This window comes from Eptatretus burgeri, chromosome 12 (genome assembly GCF_056783735.1).
Source record: "Eptatretus burgeri isolate ZD-2024b chromosome 12, Ebu_testis_v1, whole genome shotgun sequence".
Lineage (NCBI taxonomy): Eukaryota > Metazoa > Chordata > Myxini > Myxiniformes > Myxinidae > Eptatretus > Eptatretus burgeri.
Genome location: NC_140972.1, coordinates 10,110,384 through 10,128,195, shown reverse-complemented (window position 1 = coordinate 10,128,195; position 17,812 = coordinate 10,110,384). Strand labels below are relative to the sequence as shown.

Below are 17,812 nucleotides of genomic sequence, written 5' to 3'. Positions count from 1 at the left end.
GTTATGACTTTTAAATTTCTTATTCTCGTTCTCTTTCCCTGGTTGTGGGATTCCCCCATGTAGGTCACATTCACGAAGCGAAAGTTTGGCCTAATGAAGAAGGCATATGAGCTGAGTGTGCTGTGTGATTGTGAGATCGCTCTTATCATCTTCAACAGTACCAATAAGCTGTTTCAGTACGCCAGCACAGACATGGACAAGGTTCTGCTCAAGTACACGGAATACAACGAGCCCCACGAGAGCCGCACTAACTCGGATATTATTGAGGTGAGCTTTTTCATTGGTACAAGCATCTCTTCATGTCGGCATTCAGAATTTCCGTTTACATCTTCTCACATTAGTAACGTCATCGCAGGCTGACCTTGAACGTGGTTCAAAATGAAGCTTTTTCGGACATAATTTTAGCAAAACATTTTATACTTTGCCATTTTTTTGTTTTCACTGTCGAACATGGAATAAAAAAAAACATTTTCCTACGCTTATTCTTGTAAACACATGTAAAAACAGCCTGTTCGCATCGGCTGGGCGTAGGCCTTCAGTTTGCTTGTTTCAACAAAATATTCTTGTTTTCAACATCCATTACATGCAAGCTTCTTCGACTTTAACAGCCACCATTTTTCCTACATTCTTCTGGGGTTGGCCGGGAAAAGTTTAGCCTAAGCCTTTCATGAGATGGCTGGCCAGGCCTGACATTCGATTTAATGTTATTGCAGGAATTTGGCTGTTGGACTGGCGATAGCTCTCCCACTCTTCTTGGAGGATACTGTGGGATCTTTTACGTCGACCAACTAACGCCAGCAGATGAGACACCAGTTTAACGTCCATCTTAGGGATGGCATTCACATTGATGAATCACACTGCCTGTGAAACACCGGGATGACAGTTTATAGCTGGGTCATGAATCAAGCCGAGACTAGCCAGCTTAGAGGCGAGTGCGCGTACCTCTAGTCCATCCTGCCTGCCATACCCATTACATGCAAAAATCAACCAAGAGGCACACAATTTTTCTTTGACACATTGAATAAACAAATGAATGGCCATAAAATTTTGGTATTTTGCTATCACCACACACCAAAACACATGAAAAATTTGGTGGACTGTAAATTTTAACACGGGGGACTACTTCCATCTCGCCATGCGAGTGTCGCCCCATCATCTCGCCACTCATGTGTCGACCTTCCTTCCATTTCACCATGTTTGTATCACCACTCCCTTCCTCCATCTCACCACGTGTGTGACACTGCTCCTTCCATCTCGTCACACGTGTGATTTTCCCTTCCTCTGTCTCATCACAAGTGTGACACTCTTCCCTCTGTGTAGCCCCTCTCCCTCCGTCTCGCCATGGGTGTTCGTCACCCCTCTCCCTCCGTCTCGCCATGGGTGTTCGTCACCCCTCTCCCTCCGTCTCGCCATGGGTGTTCGTCGCCCTCCCTCCATCTTTCCGCAGATGTTAATCACCCCTCTCCCTCCATCTCGCCACGGGTGTTCGTCACCCCCTCTCCCTCCATCTCGCCACAGGTGTTCGTCGCCCCTCTCCCACCGTCTCGCCGCGGGTTTTCGTCGCCCCTCTCCCGCCGTCCCGCCGCGGGTTTTCGTCACCCCTCTCCCGCCGTCTCGCCGCGGGTTTTCGTCGCCCCTCTCCCGCCGTCTCGCCGCGGGTGTTCGTCGCCCCTCTCCCGCCGTCTCACCGCAGGTGTTTGTCGCCCCTCTCCCGCCGTCTCGCCGCGGGTTTTCGTCGCCCCTCTCCCGCCGTCTCGCCGCGGGTTTTCGTCGCCCCTCTCCCGCCGTCTCGCCGCGGGTTTTCGTCGCCCCTCTCCCGCCGTCTCGCCGCGGGTTTTCGTCGCCCCTCTCCCGCCGTCTCGCCGCGGGTTTTCGTCGCCCCTCTCCCGCCGTCTCGCCGCGGGTGTTCGTCGCCCCTCTCCCGCCGTCTCACCGCAGGTGTTTGTCGCCCCTCTCCCGCCGTCTCGCCGCGGGTTTTCGTCGCCCCTCTCCCGCCGTCTCGCCGCGGGTTTTCGTCGCCCCTCTCCCGCCGTCTCGCCGCGGGTGTTCATCGCCCCTCTCCCGCCGTCTCGCTGCGGGTGTTCGTCACCCCTCTCCCGCCGTCTCGCCGCAGGTGTTCGTCGCCCCTCTCTCGCCATGGGTGTTCGTCGCTCCTTTCCCGCCATCTCGCCATGGGTGTTCGTCACCGGGGTTCGTCGCCCCTCTCCCTCCGTCTCGCCGCGAGTGTCCGTCGCTCCTCTCCTGCCGTCTCGCCGCGGGTGTTCGTCACCCCTCTTCTGCCACAGGTGTTCACTCCTCTCCCGCCGTGGGTGTTCGTCTCCCCTCTCCCTCCGTCTCACCACGCGTGTTCGTCGCCCCTCTCCCTCCATCTCACCACGCGTGTTCGTCGCCCCTCTCCCTCCGTCTCGCCATGCATGTTCGTTTCCCCTCTCCCTCCGTCTCTCCGCGGGTGTTCGTCGCCCCTCTCCCACCATCTCACTGCGGGTGTTCATCGCCCATCTCCTTCAGTCTTGCCACGCGTGTTCATCACCCCTCTCCCTCCGTGTCGTGGCGGGTGTTTGTCACCCCTCGGGGCCATTCAAAAATTAAGTAACGCTTTTTTTTTTTTGCTCAAATCTGACACCCACCCCCTTCCAAGCCCCCCGCCACAACCACTCCTTATTGCTTCAACAGACACCACAATAAGATTACGTTCCACTTGAAGACCACCCCATGGGTGGCAGCAGTCTGACCAGGTGGCCCGTATTTTATAGAGGATCGTCCCGTGTTTTTTTCCTAAATGTCTCGCATCCCATTTCATACCTTCTTTGGACGCTGGGTCTGGTCCAGTCTAGTCGAACATTTGAAAAAGGAAAGGTGGCACAGTATACTATCAAAACGACCAAGTAGCAGTCAGAAACTCTGCAATGGCGTCATCGGACTAATCACTCAGAGGGACGTAATCGTTACTAAATATTGTTGCAGGGCCGGCGGGGGTCGGGTGAGAAGACCACTATGTGGGGGAAGCTATCTTGGCTCCCATCAGACTCCCTGGAATTGTAGGCCATCGCACACGGATAATTCCGTGATGCGGCGGATCGCTTAACCGACCTTACACGCCAATAACTCAACCGCGTGACCGAGGGTCCTCCCGTCTATGGGTTAATCGGGTTACCTAATTAATCACGTGGTTTAATTACCAGGGAACACACCCTCGGTATGCCTTGTCCGAACCGAATCACTCTACCAGACCAGATCACTTTACCGGATCGGATGCAGCCGAGCGACACTGCCAAGGACGTACCGGCTAAAAGGAACAGATGTTTGGTAATAAAGTCCTGGCTAAATTAGGATTCGGGCCATGCTGGCTCAATGGAAGAAAAGACAAAAATGAGCTGGGAACATTCCTAATAATGATTTATTACAATGGGTGAGGAAAGGTATGTGGCACGATCAAGATTTATTGGGGTGTGTTGTGCAGAGATAGGGGAGAGAGAGGTGTGGTGCAGAAAATAAACAGCAACTTACAAAAACGGACACAGAGCAGACTTATCGCGAAAATAATAACAACTAGCCGAAACCCCGTCACAGACGGATTCCGTTCATTCAACCCTCACCAGCTCAACCACACTCGAGGGACATGGACTGGAGAGGGCGTGCTTGCCCCTGCCCCATTCTCCCGCCTCCCACCCCCCGCCTTGAATTTAATTACCCCGGCCCCGCCCCCGTCTCTTGATTTCCCCGCCTCACTTGCCCCCGCCCCCTGTCCAGCTCTCACACTCAACCCTGCGTAATTCACCCCAGCCCCCGCCTACTCATCCCCCGCCCCATTTTCCCCGTCTCCTGCTTTCAATTTGCTTACCCCACCTAAAAATTTGCTTACCTTTCCCCCCGCCTCTTCACTCCCTGCCCCCATCTCTTCATCCCCCGCCCCCGCCTCTTCACTCCTCGCCCCCGTCTCAACGAAAAGTGTTTATTCTGCTTCAGAGTTGAAAGGTGACTATTGCCACTATGTGCAATGCACTCTTACAGGTACGAAGTTTCTTTCAGTCCAGGTCACAGTACCGAGAAAAACGTGACGCGACCACTCGGAGGAGCACAAAATTGATCCTTCAGTATTAATATATAGATAATAACAATAACGATCTTTTGCAGTCTTACTTGAGCAGACAGGCACCAGCGCGCGCGCGCGCGCACACACACACACACACACACACACACACACACACACACACACACACACACACACACACACACACACACACACACACACACACACACACACACACACACACACACACACACACACACAGAAAAACCGATGACGAGGGAGTATTGGAATAAGAAGGGAGAGGAGTTGAAGCTACGATCTCGGTACCTTTGTTCTTGAATGCACGAACATGCCACAAATACGTTTCGGGGAGGGGGTGTGCTCCGTGGTGCGGCACCTGACTGCTGGCATGTCGTCTGGCTTCAGCAGCGCGTGTGGAGACCGTGGGCATGAAGGAGGGGCTTGAGTAGAGAAGGGGCGGAGTCCAGAGTGCGTGGACGGAGTGGTAGGCGGGACCAGGTCGGCGGGTGGGGTCGATGTCGTGTGGGTGAAGACGATGAGGCGGAGTCCAGGCAACAGGAGGCGGGTCGTCCAGAGCGAGAGGGCGAAAGAGAAAGAGAAAGGCGGAGGGACTGCTCAGAACTTTTATAGGACTTGCAGCGCAGGGGGAGGGGCCACCCCAAAGCGAAACGTCACCACCTGAATCGGGCGCTCCGATTGGCCCCGACCCCTGATGTGGCCCGCTAACTTTGGCTGGAAACCGCCTCACTTAGTTTCTGGCAAGGTCATCTCAGACAGCGGCAATATTCCGCTCCGACCCCACGTCATGACACGAATCGCCCACACCGAAATTGGCATGCGAATCTTTCCGCAAGAACCCCCGGTCCATGCCCTGGCGACCGGCCGAGGGTCCCACATGCCCGCTCGGGCGTCCGACCAGCACCGATCAACGCGCCCGCACTGTACAACACTCCCCGGCTTGATCGCAGCTTCGTTGGCCGTAAAGACGAGAAGACGTTCACCATCCATGGGGAATCCGCTGCTGCCAGCGAGGGCCGAAGGTACATCGTTATGGATAAATCTACGCATGTTTCGCGAGCGGCGTACATGTCTGCCTTCGAGCACATTCCATACAGTGCGTGCGGTTTGGCCATTACGCACGTGGCCAGCACTCGCATTCGCACGACTCTGCTAGCGTGTGTGCGGGGCGAACACCAATATGGGTTAAATATTTGGTTGGAAAGGAACGCGCCGCTTCTTACTTCGCACACTCTTATCCCGCCCAACGTGGCGTGGAGTCGCCTTTATTGGCCTCTGTACGCATTTCGTGCAGCGTGGGCGTCGTGCTGGCTGCGTTTCCTGTGTTGTGAAAAACACCATTCGTGCAGCCTCTTTGGAGGTATTCATTCGTATGCCTTTTTAATGCAACCGGCAATCTTCCCCAGATCATCAGAAGCTCGAGTCGATAATCCAGCACTGCTAAAGGCACTGTATGCCTTGCGGCACACGTTGGGTTTCGGGTTCGCTTGGGAACGAGGGCTCTCCGCCATTGTTTCCTCGCAGCGGCGCCACACGTGCTGGCTTCCTTGAGGGCCCACCTCACAGTGAAGGCACACGTGGCTCAGATTTACCTCAGGAATAATCAGACAAAAAGAAGAGTCGGGACGAAATGAAGAAAAAATGATGTAAGCAAACCTAGCTCTGAGATCATCACAACACACTCCCTTGTTGTCTCGCTAGACAAAAGGAAAGGGACTCTCTCCACGTATAATAATGGAATAACTGTCTTGGGACCACTATCTGTTGGATGCATGCTGTTCCAAGAACTGCAACAATATGTTAAATTGCTTTCATTTGCAAATGAGATTAAGTGCCTGTGGAAAATTGTCGTCAAAACTGCACCAACAATACTCATTTTGTGCTTTTGCAATTTGTGCTTCATTTTTATTTTATAATATTTACTCATTCAGATGTTGGTGATATAAAAAAACATGTTTAAAATCCCACAATTTAAAAGATACTAGTACAGTACCCACCCTATGGGCGATGTTCCAAGCATGCAACACGTTGTTCTGACGCATACCTTTATTTGGGTGGTGTGTAGGAAAAATAAATAACCCGAGTTACCTGAATGATGCAAAAACATACCTACTGCTTATAATGTAAAACACCTCACGACATTGGAAAACGTAGGGACAGGAATACTGTAAATGTTTGGGACTTGTAATACCCTCCCCCACATGAAGGCAGCGCTACACGATGTACATTTACATTGAGAATTTGCATCCTCCCCTCATCACCCCCCCCCCCCCCACCCAAGACCACCAGCAAAGATAAAAACACCCCTATACATTAATTGGGGTTCTGCTAATCTTCCGTTTCAAGTCTGGATGTAATTCGGCCAGAACTGGAGGAGGAGTAGCCCAACAAACAACCCCATAAACACCGGTCTGTGAATTATAGTGAGGATGACTATACAAAACACTGTATAACGTCTTCTCAGGGAAGTGACATCACTTTTTTTTACGTCACCAGCTTAGTGAGATATTTAATGAAACAAGTATTCAATACATCATTAATGTGTTGAATACTTGCATCATTAAATAAAGGTTGCATGAAACAATGTCGTCACATTGGTTGATCGCGTTATGTAACGGCACCGGAACCCCACGCCCAACCACCCCAAATGTTGCATAATTTTTGAATGGCCCCCTTCATCCATCTTGCCATTCATGTTCCTCGTTTCTCTGTTTCACCATGCCCACCTTCCATTTATGTCATTGATCTTTGCACGCATGCTTTCCTCCATACCTTCAGCATTTGTTTCTCATGGCATTTTGTTGCTTGATTTGTTTCAGACGTTGAAGAAGAAGGGCTTGAATGGATTTGATAGTCCTGATTCAGAGCCTGAAGAGAATATGGGCCCAAGTCCACATGCTGAAGAGAAGTTCCGCAAGATAAATGAAGACTTTGATAACATGTTGCGGAACCAGAGGATGTGTGTATGTAATCTTTGACTACCAATATGTGTGTGTCCCATGGCTGCATACAAATTATTGCTCAGGTGTTCCTTTGAACAGTTATTTTTCATGCCAAAGGTTGGCAGCCAGTCCAGTCCAGTTCAGTCTATTCTGGCCCAGTCTAGTCCAGTTCAGCATATTCTTGTTTTCACGCTGATAAAGCTGTATAATTTTGATGGTTGGGCTCGTCAAAAAATGTCGCCTCCACAGACCAGTATAATTATTTGTATATCATTGAGGTTATGGCCTTACTGGTCCAACTGGCCAGTGAAAAGAAACCATGATCTACCATGATATACGAGGTGTGTTCAAAAAGTATACAACCTTAATTTTTAGTGCGTAAACAAACGAAGCTCGGGAGGCGTGGTTTGTTGCACTATGTAGGCGATCCAAATCTGTATGCGTGAATATTTTCCTGCCTGCAGAAGATGTCAGTCGACGACAGACCGCCGATGAGTGAGGAAGTGCAAGTGAGCGCCGTCGGATTTTCGTTTTTGACAAAATGACGGATCACTGTGGTCTCTTCTCCAGTGATCACTGTGTTGAAGAAGTTGGGATCGCTGTTCAGTCTTCAGCATGTCCTGTGCGATCTCCAAACGGAGTTGCTTCTGCTCGATCGTTAGCAGCTTTGGCACGAACTTCGCTGAGATTCTCCTTAAGCCCAAATCCTCAGTCACAATGGAATGAACGGATCCAATGCTGACGCCCGCCTCGTCTGCAAGTTCTCTGATCGTGATTCGACGATCCTGCATCAGCAGGGTCCTCACTTGGTCAATGACGATCTCATTTCGGGATGTTGAAGGCCTAACAGAACGTGCTTCACTTTCCACTAATGTGCGACCATCTTTGAAGCGGTTGTACCACTCTTTTATCTGTGTGGTGCCCATTGCTTAGTTCCCGAAGGCCTGTTGAATCTTGCGGATCATTTCCACTTGGGAATCGCCAAGCTTTACACAAAATTTGATGCAGTAGTGTTGTTCAAGTTTTTCCGTCATTTTGTCAAAAACGAAAATCCAACGGCGCTCACTTACACTTCCTCACTCATCGGCGGTCTGTCGGCGACTGACAGCTTCTGCAGGCGGAAAAATATTCACGCATATGGATTAGGATCACCGACGTATGTGCACCAAACCACGCCTCCCGAGCTTCATTTGTTGACGCACGAAAAATTAAGGTTGGATACTTTTTGAACACACCTCGTATACCCTAAAATGTGAGAAGCACCTTTACATTTGATGCCATCTACCCCATAACACACACACACCATATATTGTTACGAATTTGGAATTAGATTGCACACAACATACAGGTTCCTTTTGTCAGCTATGTCAATAAGTGCTTGTTCCCGAGATAGCTCACCTTCCATTGTTTATATGTTCAGAAATCGATTAGATGCGCTGCGGATCGATTTAATAGTTAGGGAACGAGCAATGGAGACATCCCTCCCCTCTTCTGCGAAGAGCAAGAAGAACCCTGCCGTCCCGTGACTCATGATGTCAAAAACTCCCACCTGTGGCTGAGTGGGGGATGGAGCACGAGGGCATGAGTCATGAGTCGCGCCAGGAGCCGGGGGAGGGCGGAAGAGGATAAGGCAGAGATCTTTTCTTTGTTCGTGTTGGGGCAGAGTTGGAAGGGCAGAGTTTGAGAAGGGAGTTGAGGGGAGTCGTTCAGCCGTCGGTTCCTGCTTGGCTTGCGTTAGGGTTGAGGCCTTTGGAAGTTTTTTGCTTCGGCTGGCTCAGTGAGCTTCGGCTGAGGCCTGGCTCGGGAGGAGGCTTTTTGGAGGCTCTTCGCTTTGACGGTTCCGTGGGCTTCGGCTTCTGCTTGGCTCGGGAGAGCTTTGTGCTTCAAGCTGCCCTGTTTGAAAGGAAGTTAAGCTGGTCGCCCGGCTCGAGCTGCGAGTGATGGCTTCTTCTTCTTGGTTCGTGGAGCTCTTTGTTCTCCATTTTGGTTCCCAACTTGGAGTGACTCATCGACCTCTTCGTGGAGGTGGTTCCTCGGGGAAGCGACGCTTCGACGGGAAGGTTCGGCGCCTCGTCTCACCAGCACGTGTTGAGAAGCGCGGGAGGTGGTTCCTCGGGGAAGTGACGCATCGACGGGAAGGATCGGCGCCTCGTCTCACCAGCACGTGTTGAGAAGCGTGGGAGCATTCGCGGGAGCTCGGGAAGGATCGCGGCTCGGCGATTGGATCCAGCTCGCTCTCGCTGGAGCCCGGGTCCGAACAACTTGAAGACACACGAGGTGGAGAGGTTCAAGATTGGTTCTGGGTTTCAGCTCACCTGTCCTCCGAGCTGGACCTCGTTATTAAAGGCCTCTGCCACCATTTCTTGGGTGTGTGTGTGTGTGTGTCTGTCTGTCTGTCTGTCTGTCTGTCTGTCTGTCTGTCTGTCTGTCTGTCTGTCTGTCTGTCTGTCTGTCTGTCTGTCTGTCTGTCTGTCTGTCTGTCTGTCTGTCTGTCTGTGTGTCTGTCTGTCTGTCTGTCTGTCTGTCTGTCTGTCTGTGTGTGTGTGTGTGTGTGTGTGCGTGCGTGCGTGCGTGCGTACGTGTGTCCGTGGGCCCGTCTAATAAGTTGGAACTGCTGTTAAGTGCAAGTGACTGTACATAATAAGTAGACGGTTGTAGTTCTTTTGTCGTGCTTTTGTTGCTTGTATAATTGCATACGTGTTTTGCCTTGTTTAATTGCATGCGTGCTTTATTATAATAAATGTCCTTGTGTGAATGTAAACCTGTTCGTTGCGTCCATTCCCTCATTGAACTGCCCCATCTTGCACTCGGAATATAGTTGGTTTTTAAATAACCGATGAATAGAATCGGGTCAGGCGATAATACCCGCTCGGTTATGCCACAATGGAACGGACCGCTTAAGCGGTTCGTGTCCAAGCAGGCCTTCGCCGAGGTACGGTCCCTCGGGAGGTTACCCGCGCGGGTACTTAGGTATATCGATATTCGGCGATTGACCCTATTCCGTGTGGGTAGAATACGGACTGGGCCTTGGTGGGATTAAAAACCCACCCGTGACTGGTTTCTGGCGTTGTTTCAGAAAGTCACGACTGGATTGTCCGTTTGGTGGGCGAAGCAACCGCTATTGGTTAGACGCGGTCGTTCGCACGCCGGCGGGCGGAATCTACAACACTGGTGTCCGGGAGTGGGATTCCAATCCATCCCGCCTCCAACCAAATTAACGGGAATCAGATCAAGGGTGTGTGGAGTGACCCTCTGTCCCCCCCCCCCCCCAAAAACGAGCTTTTTAAATTTATTCCGAGAAGCAAGATGTCATTTCAAGGCAAACAGGGGCAGGGTGGATTGGAAATGTGTTTTGATGTAGGATCCATGGCCCGGGACGGTTCTTTTTATAACCCCACCCCCAATTATAATCGATGGGGGTGCTCACCCTCGTACACTGAGCACGAACTTTGCCGGCAAACGGAGTCGCACAATAGCGGCGCGATCGCACCTCAGCGCGGCACGAGGTGTGAGCGGGCTGCTATTAATAGCACAGCGAACGGCATGATACGAGGTGGGTGCTCCCAGCCACCGTTTCAAACCACGTGGGCATGGCAGGCGACGCAGGGTGCCGGCGCATACATGGGCGAACTTCATGAACGAGTGTCGAATGCCTTGGGGGAGTGGAAGTGTGGTGAGAAATATACAAAAGAATTGCATTAGTTTGCCATTAAATTAGACGAGATACGGTGGCGCGCAGGCGAGGTTCAGGAGGATTGTGTTCATGGGGAGTCACAATAATTGGCCGATGCGCAGGAACGAATTTGGAAGCTGAATGAATAATTAGCCAGCACAGTCGAGGAACTACATAGGGAAACGACGGAAGTAGATCGGTTGCGTGGGTTTTTGTTACAAAAAGCGAGCGAACTGAATAAAAGAAAGGAGGAGGAGCAAATTAGTATCTCCCGGGATAGGAAGAACTTGGAGGAAGAATGTGAAAGAGGTCTGGAGATGAGAAAGGAATTAGAAAAAAAAAAGCTTCTGAGTTACAGAAACACCAAAACAGAGAGAGAGAATTACAAAACGAACTGAGGATGTTAAGAAAGGAAAGAACGAAAACGGAGAATGAAACGTTAAGGAACCACACTGTGCAGATCGAACAGTTGGAAGCCAAAGCAAGGTTGGAGTGTGAGGAGGTGAGAGAGGAATTAGAAAGAAAAGCTTCTGAGTTACAGAAACACCAAAGCAGAGAGAGAGAATTACAAAACGAACTGAGGATGTTAAGAAAGGAAAGAACGAGAACGGAGAATGAAACGTTAAGGAACCACACTGTGCAGATCGAACAGTTGGAAGCCAAAGCAAGGTTGGAGTGTGAGGAGGTGAGAGAGGAATTCGAAAAAAAGCTTCCGAGTTACAAAACAAAACGAGCTGAGGATGTTGAGAGAGGAAAGACCGAGAACGGAGAATGAAACGTTAAGTAACCACACTGTGCAGATCGAACAATTAGAAGCCAAAGCAAGACTAAAGAATGAGATGCAAGAAAGAATATTGAAATAAGGAATGAGACAGGAAGAGGAAATCAGCCAATTGAAGGAAACGATGAGATTGGAGAATGAAAAACAAGAGAGACGGAGTAGAAATTAAAAAGAAAGACAAGAACAACTGGAAAAGAGAGCAAGGTTGAAGTATGCAGAGATAGTGAAAGAACAACGAACGAAACAGGAAAAGGAGATCGGCCAATTGAAGGAAACTATGAGATTGGAGAATGAAGAGCGTGAGGGACAGGGGGTGAAAGAAATTTAAAAAGAAAGGCAACAACAATTAAAAAAGAAAGCAAGGTTGAAGTATGTGGAGGTAGTGAAGGAAGAACGAATGAAACAGGAAAAAGAGATCGGCCAATTGAAAAACGATGACATTGGAGAATGAAGAACGTGAGAGACGGTGGGGTAGAAAACAAAAACTACAGTATACTAGGCGTAAGTCGGCAGTGTGTAACTCGTCACTTCACCTAAGTCGGCAGCGTCAAAAAGTCCCGAATTTATTTCATGTTAAATCCCTTTGAATAAAGGGTCATCCCTCTGTAAGTCGTCATCTCTAAGTCGTCACTTCGTCAAAGTCGTCAGATGTTGTCCGTTCCCACGTAATGGAAACTCAAGTAAATTACCACTCCTAACTCGTCACATGGAACTGCTGCCTCTTGAGAAGACCGATTTCATGGAATCGTGATGCTCGCTTATTGGTTTACACCGCCAGTGATAGGCTATTTATAACTGTGTACACACGTTGATCGCACTGCAGGCAGGACAATGACGACTAAGCGTAAGCTTACAACTAAAACCTACCAAGAAAAATACGACATTATCCAGTTTTGCGAGGCAAACCCACTGATGAAGAAAACAGCCATAGCTGAGAAGTTGGACATCAAACGGCAGACATTGAACAATATCTTGAAGAATAAGGGCAGGATATTTGGACAAGTGGAGAAGATTGCGAGGCCGGTGGTAAGTGTGAAACGCGTGAAATGTGTGTCCTTTGAAGATGTCGATGACGCGCTCATCTTCTGGTTTCGGCAAATGTCGGCTCAGCCAAATATTCGGTTGGACGGTGAAATGTTGCTGCTGAAGGCACGTAAATTCGCTGCGGACCTCGGGCATGATGATGCCGAGACCTTGCCGATGCACTGGATAGACAGATTCATAGTGAGGTGGGGAATCGGCAAGGTCAAGAAGTGCGGCGAATCAGTCAGCGTGGATTCAGCCAGCGAATCAGGCAGCGTCCTGGATGTGATGCGCCGATACTGTCTTTCGGTGGAGGATTGCCCAGACAACATCATGGAATACAATGACCGGTTTGAGTCCTTTCTCATGCACCAGATGCCCAAGCGTTTGAGGCAGTCAAACATAACGGATTACTTCGCGAAGGAGTAAAGGATTGATCGAGCTTCGTGTTGAAGTCCGATAATGGTTTTATATTGGCTTATTTTGTACATTACCGCACTCACTTACACATAGGCATTGAGTGGTAATCATCACCATGATGACTGTGTGTCATGTAATTTGTCACCATACCATCACCGATGGTATATGAGTTTTCTTACAGTTGTTCATTATCTTTACTTTTGATAAACTGATTCATGAATTCCATCTTTGCTTGATCACTTTCCAACTCACCAATGAACCCCCACCTATGCCCCGAGGATTGCGTTTTCCTTTTGGTACAATAGCCGGCTCTCACACATACGTGTCCAGGCCACGCACGACTTCATCCTTCACCCCACAGTCATCATGAATGTTTGCACACGCGCAAGTCGTCGCATTTCTAAGTCATCACTTTTTTGTCGGTCCCGATGGTGACGACTTGTGCCTAATCAACTGTATATGAATTTGAAATTAACCAACTCAAGGAGAGTGCAAAATTGGAGTCCACAGAGATGGAAAAACTCCGGAAAGATAACGAACAGCTAAGGGGGCTCAGAGAGGAAGAACAACTCAACTGGGAAGGAAAACGGAGCCAGAAAGAAACGGAAATAATGAACAAGGAAATAAAATGTATAGAGACGCGGGAGATAGAAAAAGTAGAGGAGAGACTACACATGAAAGACGAGCACACACACATGGAGGTAGTGGAGGACGATGAGGGGTAGCTCGGGGAATGTCTCGTGACCCCGTGCAAGCAGCCGGATAGCCTCCTTCAGGAACGGAGGGAGATGCTATGCTCCCTTGAAGCAGATCTCGACCAGGTGGGTCCGGTCGAGCTCTGCGAGGTAGATGGGGCGAGTGCTGTTGATGGGTGCACACAAAGCTTGGGGGGGGGTATGAAGGCCCCGGGAACCATTGTGGTGACGCAAAGACCCAGCGTGGTCGTCCCGGTGTGTGTGTGTGTGTGTGTGTGTGTGTGTGTGTGTGTGTGTGTGTGTGTGTGTGTGTGTGTGTGTGTGTGTGTGTGTGTGTGTGTGTGTGTGTGTGTGTGTGTGTGTGTGTGTGTGTGTGTGTGTACGAGTGAGCCGAAATGCGTGCTGGAAAGCACGCAAAGCGTGAGTGTTATGGCGAGCGTAAGCGATTTTTTTTTTCCCCCCCCCACCCCCCCGTGTGTGAGGGAAACCGCGTGTGTGAGTGATATGGTGTGCCTGGTAGCAAGTGTGCCGAAATGTGTGCCTTCCAGCACGCCGTGTGTAAAGGAAACACCGAGTGTGGAAGGAACAGAGTGTGCGAGGGAAACAGCGTGTGTGGTTTCGAAGTATGTGAGAGAAACAGCATGTGTGAGAGAGACCGCGTGTGTGAGAGCACTGGATGTGAGGGAGATGGCGGCTGGAATGTGGGAACATGCAACCGCATGTCCCGGTGTGAGTGTCATGGTGAGGTGTGTGAGCGTCGTGGCACGTGGGAGTTTGTGCGCGAGAGTGCGAAGACGACGGAGCCTGACAGTGGACAAAGGCTGAGTAGCGGCCGTAGCTATTTTGGGGACCGTGCCGGGTTTGCACGGCAGCGCACGCGGGGTCCGTGCTGTGCTACGCACGAGGCCGCCACGTGCGCGCCTGCGGGAGTGAAGCCCGGTCCGTAAACGCACGCGGTGGATCAGCCGATCCCGCGGATGGACAGAAGGTAGGCTGGATAATGGATTTTGACCGGATGGGTTGTCCAGACGGGCATGTGTGTGAAGCTCTGACGAGCATAGCACATGTGTTCGTATGGGGAACCCCTTGACACGTGAAGCTTGTTTTTGATGCGCAGGGTGACGTCGTGGCTGCAGGGTTGGAATCCAGCAGAAGGGAAATCCCTGCCGGATGGTACCATCCGAGGAGGGACGAGATGCGCGAACAGCTGCCTTGATGTCATGGGGAAAGGAGCGCAGGTTGCGAGTTGCCGCGCTGGTGCGCGCATGAAAAAAAAAGCAAGCCTCGCCACTTCGAGTGGACATGAGCCCCAGGCAGGGGGTGGAAGACCCCCCTGTCACGGGGGGCACAGGAACTACGAGTTAGGGGGATGAGTTAGCGATAGTTAGACCGGCTTCATGGGGCAGGGACAAGGCCTCATGGAGCCCGTGGAATGGATGAGGTAGAGGGATTTCAGTTTAGATTTTGGAAATGGGAATTGTTGGATTTTTTTTTGGAGACATGGACAGACTGGAAATGTGGAGTGAAGACGTAGCTAAGCTACGTAGAGTAAATGGAACGTGCATGAGAATAAGGGATGACGATGGAGCACGAGTTAATCAGGGGATTTCGTTAGAAGGATGGCAGTGTGGAGTGTTGGTGTGAGTTACGAAATGGAAAGTGTGTGAGGAATGAGTGTGGGACAGAGGGCCCAAGTGTGTGGGTGGAGCGAATGTGATATGCATGGTGCGATGACTGATTTGGGGGAGGAGTGATTCCCACCCAAGTGACCCCGGGGTCAGTTTAATGTTAGCTAGTAGGTTATTCAAATTTACTAACAGGAGGTCGTTTTGTTGTTGGTGTCGAGAGAAGGCACGAAACCCGTTTGGAGGGGTGCAAGAGTTCATGGACCGGCTGTGGAAAGTTGAGTATTTGTTTAGTGGGCACCCCAGGCACCGGACTAGTAGGCCAAGGGCCCAAGAGTGGCCGGGATAGTGTAGTGGGCACGGGCGACCCATCGGAAATGGGACCCGTAGCGCCAGAATGCCATGGGGGCAGTTTAGTGGGCACGGGCGACCCTCGGAAAGGGACCCGGGGCATCAACACGCCACGTGGGCTTCGGAGGGGGGCAATGCCAGAGAAGACAACCCCCCGCGTTGTAGGGAGCAGCTGGGCTCGGAGGCAGCCTGCGGGCCTGGGGGTGGTGCCATGGTTAGAGTTCAGCAGAGGGGGAGTTCCTACCAGTTGAGCCACGCTGCTCAGCCAGGAAATTGTGCGAGGGCACGTATGAAAATTTGAGGGCAAGGCCCAAATTTATTATGGACACCAACACAGGCGACGGGAATCATGGTTTTTAGAACCGATAGTTTTAAAGTGAGGCGTTTTTGGAAAGCCCTGGGGTCGTTTCAGGTTAATGAATGTTAGGGTAGATAGGAGATGTACCCCTTCGCACCATCCATCCCTTCGCTCGTTGTAGGCCGCTGGACTCACCTTGGTCGATGGCTGAACTCTGAGGAAGCCATTCTGAGGCTTCGTTGGGCCTCGAGGCAGGACGCTAGTTTCTCCCTATTCCCCTCCAGAGAGGGAACGTAGGGGTTGGGAGTAGGCTAGGTGGACATGATAGGCTCGCCGGACAATGACGATAAAGGGGGTTAGGGAGACAATTGTAAAAGGGAAATAAAAATAATAAAACTAGAGGGGGAGCACTCGGTCGAGTGCAAAACCTCCGCCGCCAATACTGCTGGGTCACTTAAGTGAACCTGATATCCTATTCATTGTAGGTCAAAATGGATCAGACTCTACTGAACCACGATTGAATAAACTAAACGAGATTGATGCGCATGTAGAAATGCCAAAAAAAGAAAATCGAAATTTTTTTGAAAAAAAAAGTTGCAAATTTTTTTTTTTCTCGAACAAATTTTTTTTTGGGGGGGAGGGGTTGGAAATCCCTTAAAACATGTAGAAATGCAAAAACAAAAAAAAAACAAATAATTTTCAAATAAAATCGAAATTTTTTTGAAAAAAAGTTGCAAACTTTTGGAAGTTTTTTTTTTCTTTCTTTCGAACCAAGTCCAAAATCTAATGGCATGATCCTTGGACCATACCTAATCCCCCCACCAAGTTTCGTCGAAATCCGTCCAGGAGTTTTTCCGTAATACTGTTCACAAACAAACAATCAGACAGGGGTGAAAACAGTAACCTCCATCCATCTTCGATGGCGGAGGTTAACTAGAGGGGGAGCACTTGGTGGAGTGCAAAACCTCCGCCGCCAATACTGCTGGGTCACTCAAGTGAACCTGATATCCTATTCATTCAATTTGATGTCAACAGTGCTCGCAGAGTTATAGTTTGCAACTTTCCCTTTTACTTTTAACTTTTACATACTCAATTCATTCGTCATAACTTGATTCCTTGAGACAGAAATTGATTTTACGTGGGTATATCCACCTGAAGTTCCAAAATCAGCCACAATTATAATTTTGGCATGTTTTTTGTTGGAAATCACTAATAACATGTAGAAATGCAAAAAAATAAAAATCGAAATTTTGTTGAAAAAAAAGTTGCAAATTTTTTTTTTCTCTAACAATTTTTTTTTTGGTGGGGGAGGGGGTGGAAATCACTTAAAACATGTAGAAATGCAAAAAAAAAAATTTCAAATATTTTTTCAAAATGGCCGCAATAGCGGCCATATTGGATTTTGGACCTCGTCCAAAATCTTATGGCATGTTCCTTGGACCATACCTAACCCCCCCCACCAAGTTTCGTCGAAATCTGTCGGAGTTTTTCCGTAATACTGTTCAAAAACAAACAAACAAGCAAACAGAAAGGGGTGAAAACAGTAACCTCCGATCTTCGATGGCGGAGGTTAACAAACAAACAGAAAGGGGTGAAAACAGTAACCTCCGATCTTCGATGGCGGAGGTTAATAAAGAGGGGCAAAATTTTGTTGTGTTTTGTGGCAAATTAAGGGAGTGGGTATGGACAGATACAGGCAAAGGCGATAGAGTGGGGGGGGGGGGAGACAGGAGGCTCGGTCCGAGCCCGCCTTCAGAGCGGCCGGCGCCACCGCACTCCCTCCAGACCTGATGGAACAGCACCAGAGGCTGGCCAGCTTCATTGCCAGCCTGTTGTGCTGCAGCCGCCTGTTCTGCATGGACTTGCCTTGCCATGCCTCGTTTGCCTGCGTCTGCCATGACCCCATGCCTGCTAGCCCTTGTTTGCGTTTGCCCC

General features: G+C 50.0%; 1 protein-coding gene across 10 annotated transcripts in view; it reads left to right on the top strand.

The window, feature by feature from the left end:
* LOC147015062 (myocyte-specific enhancer factor 2C-like) overlaps positions 1-17,812 on the top strand; it is a 108,839-nt gene that overhangs the window by 11,193 nt on the left and 79,834 nt on the right. For all 10 annotated transcript variants that reach the window (XR_015050211.1, XR_015050210.1, XM_085849438.1 and 7 more), the window contains exons 3-4: positions 64-267; positions 6,889-7,032. Coding sequence is in view for 8 of the 10 variants with exons in the window: in XM_085849438.1 (XP_085705564.1) it covers positions 64-267; positions 6,889-7,032 (348 nt within the window). In the remaining 2 variants the exon portion in view is untranslated. The remainder of the gene's footprint in view (positions 1-63; positions 268-6,888; positions 7,033-17,812) is intronic.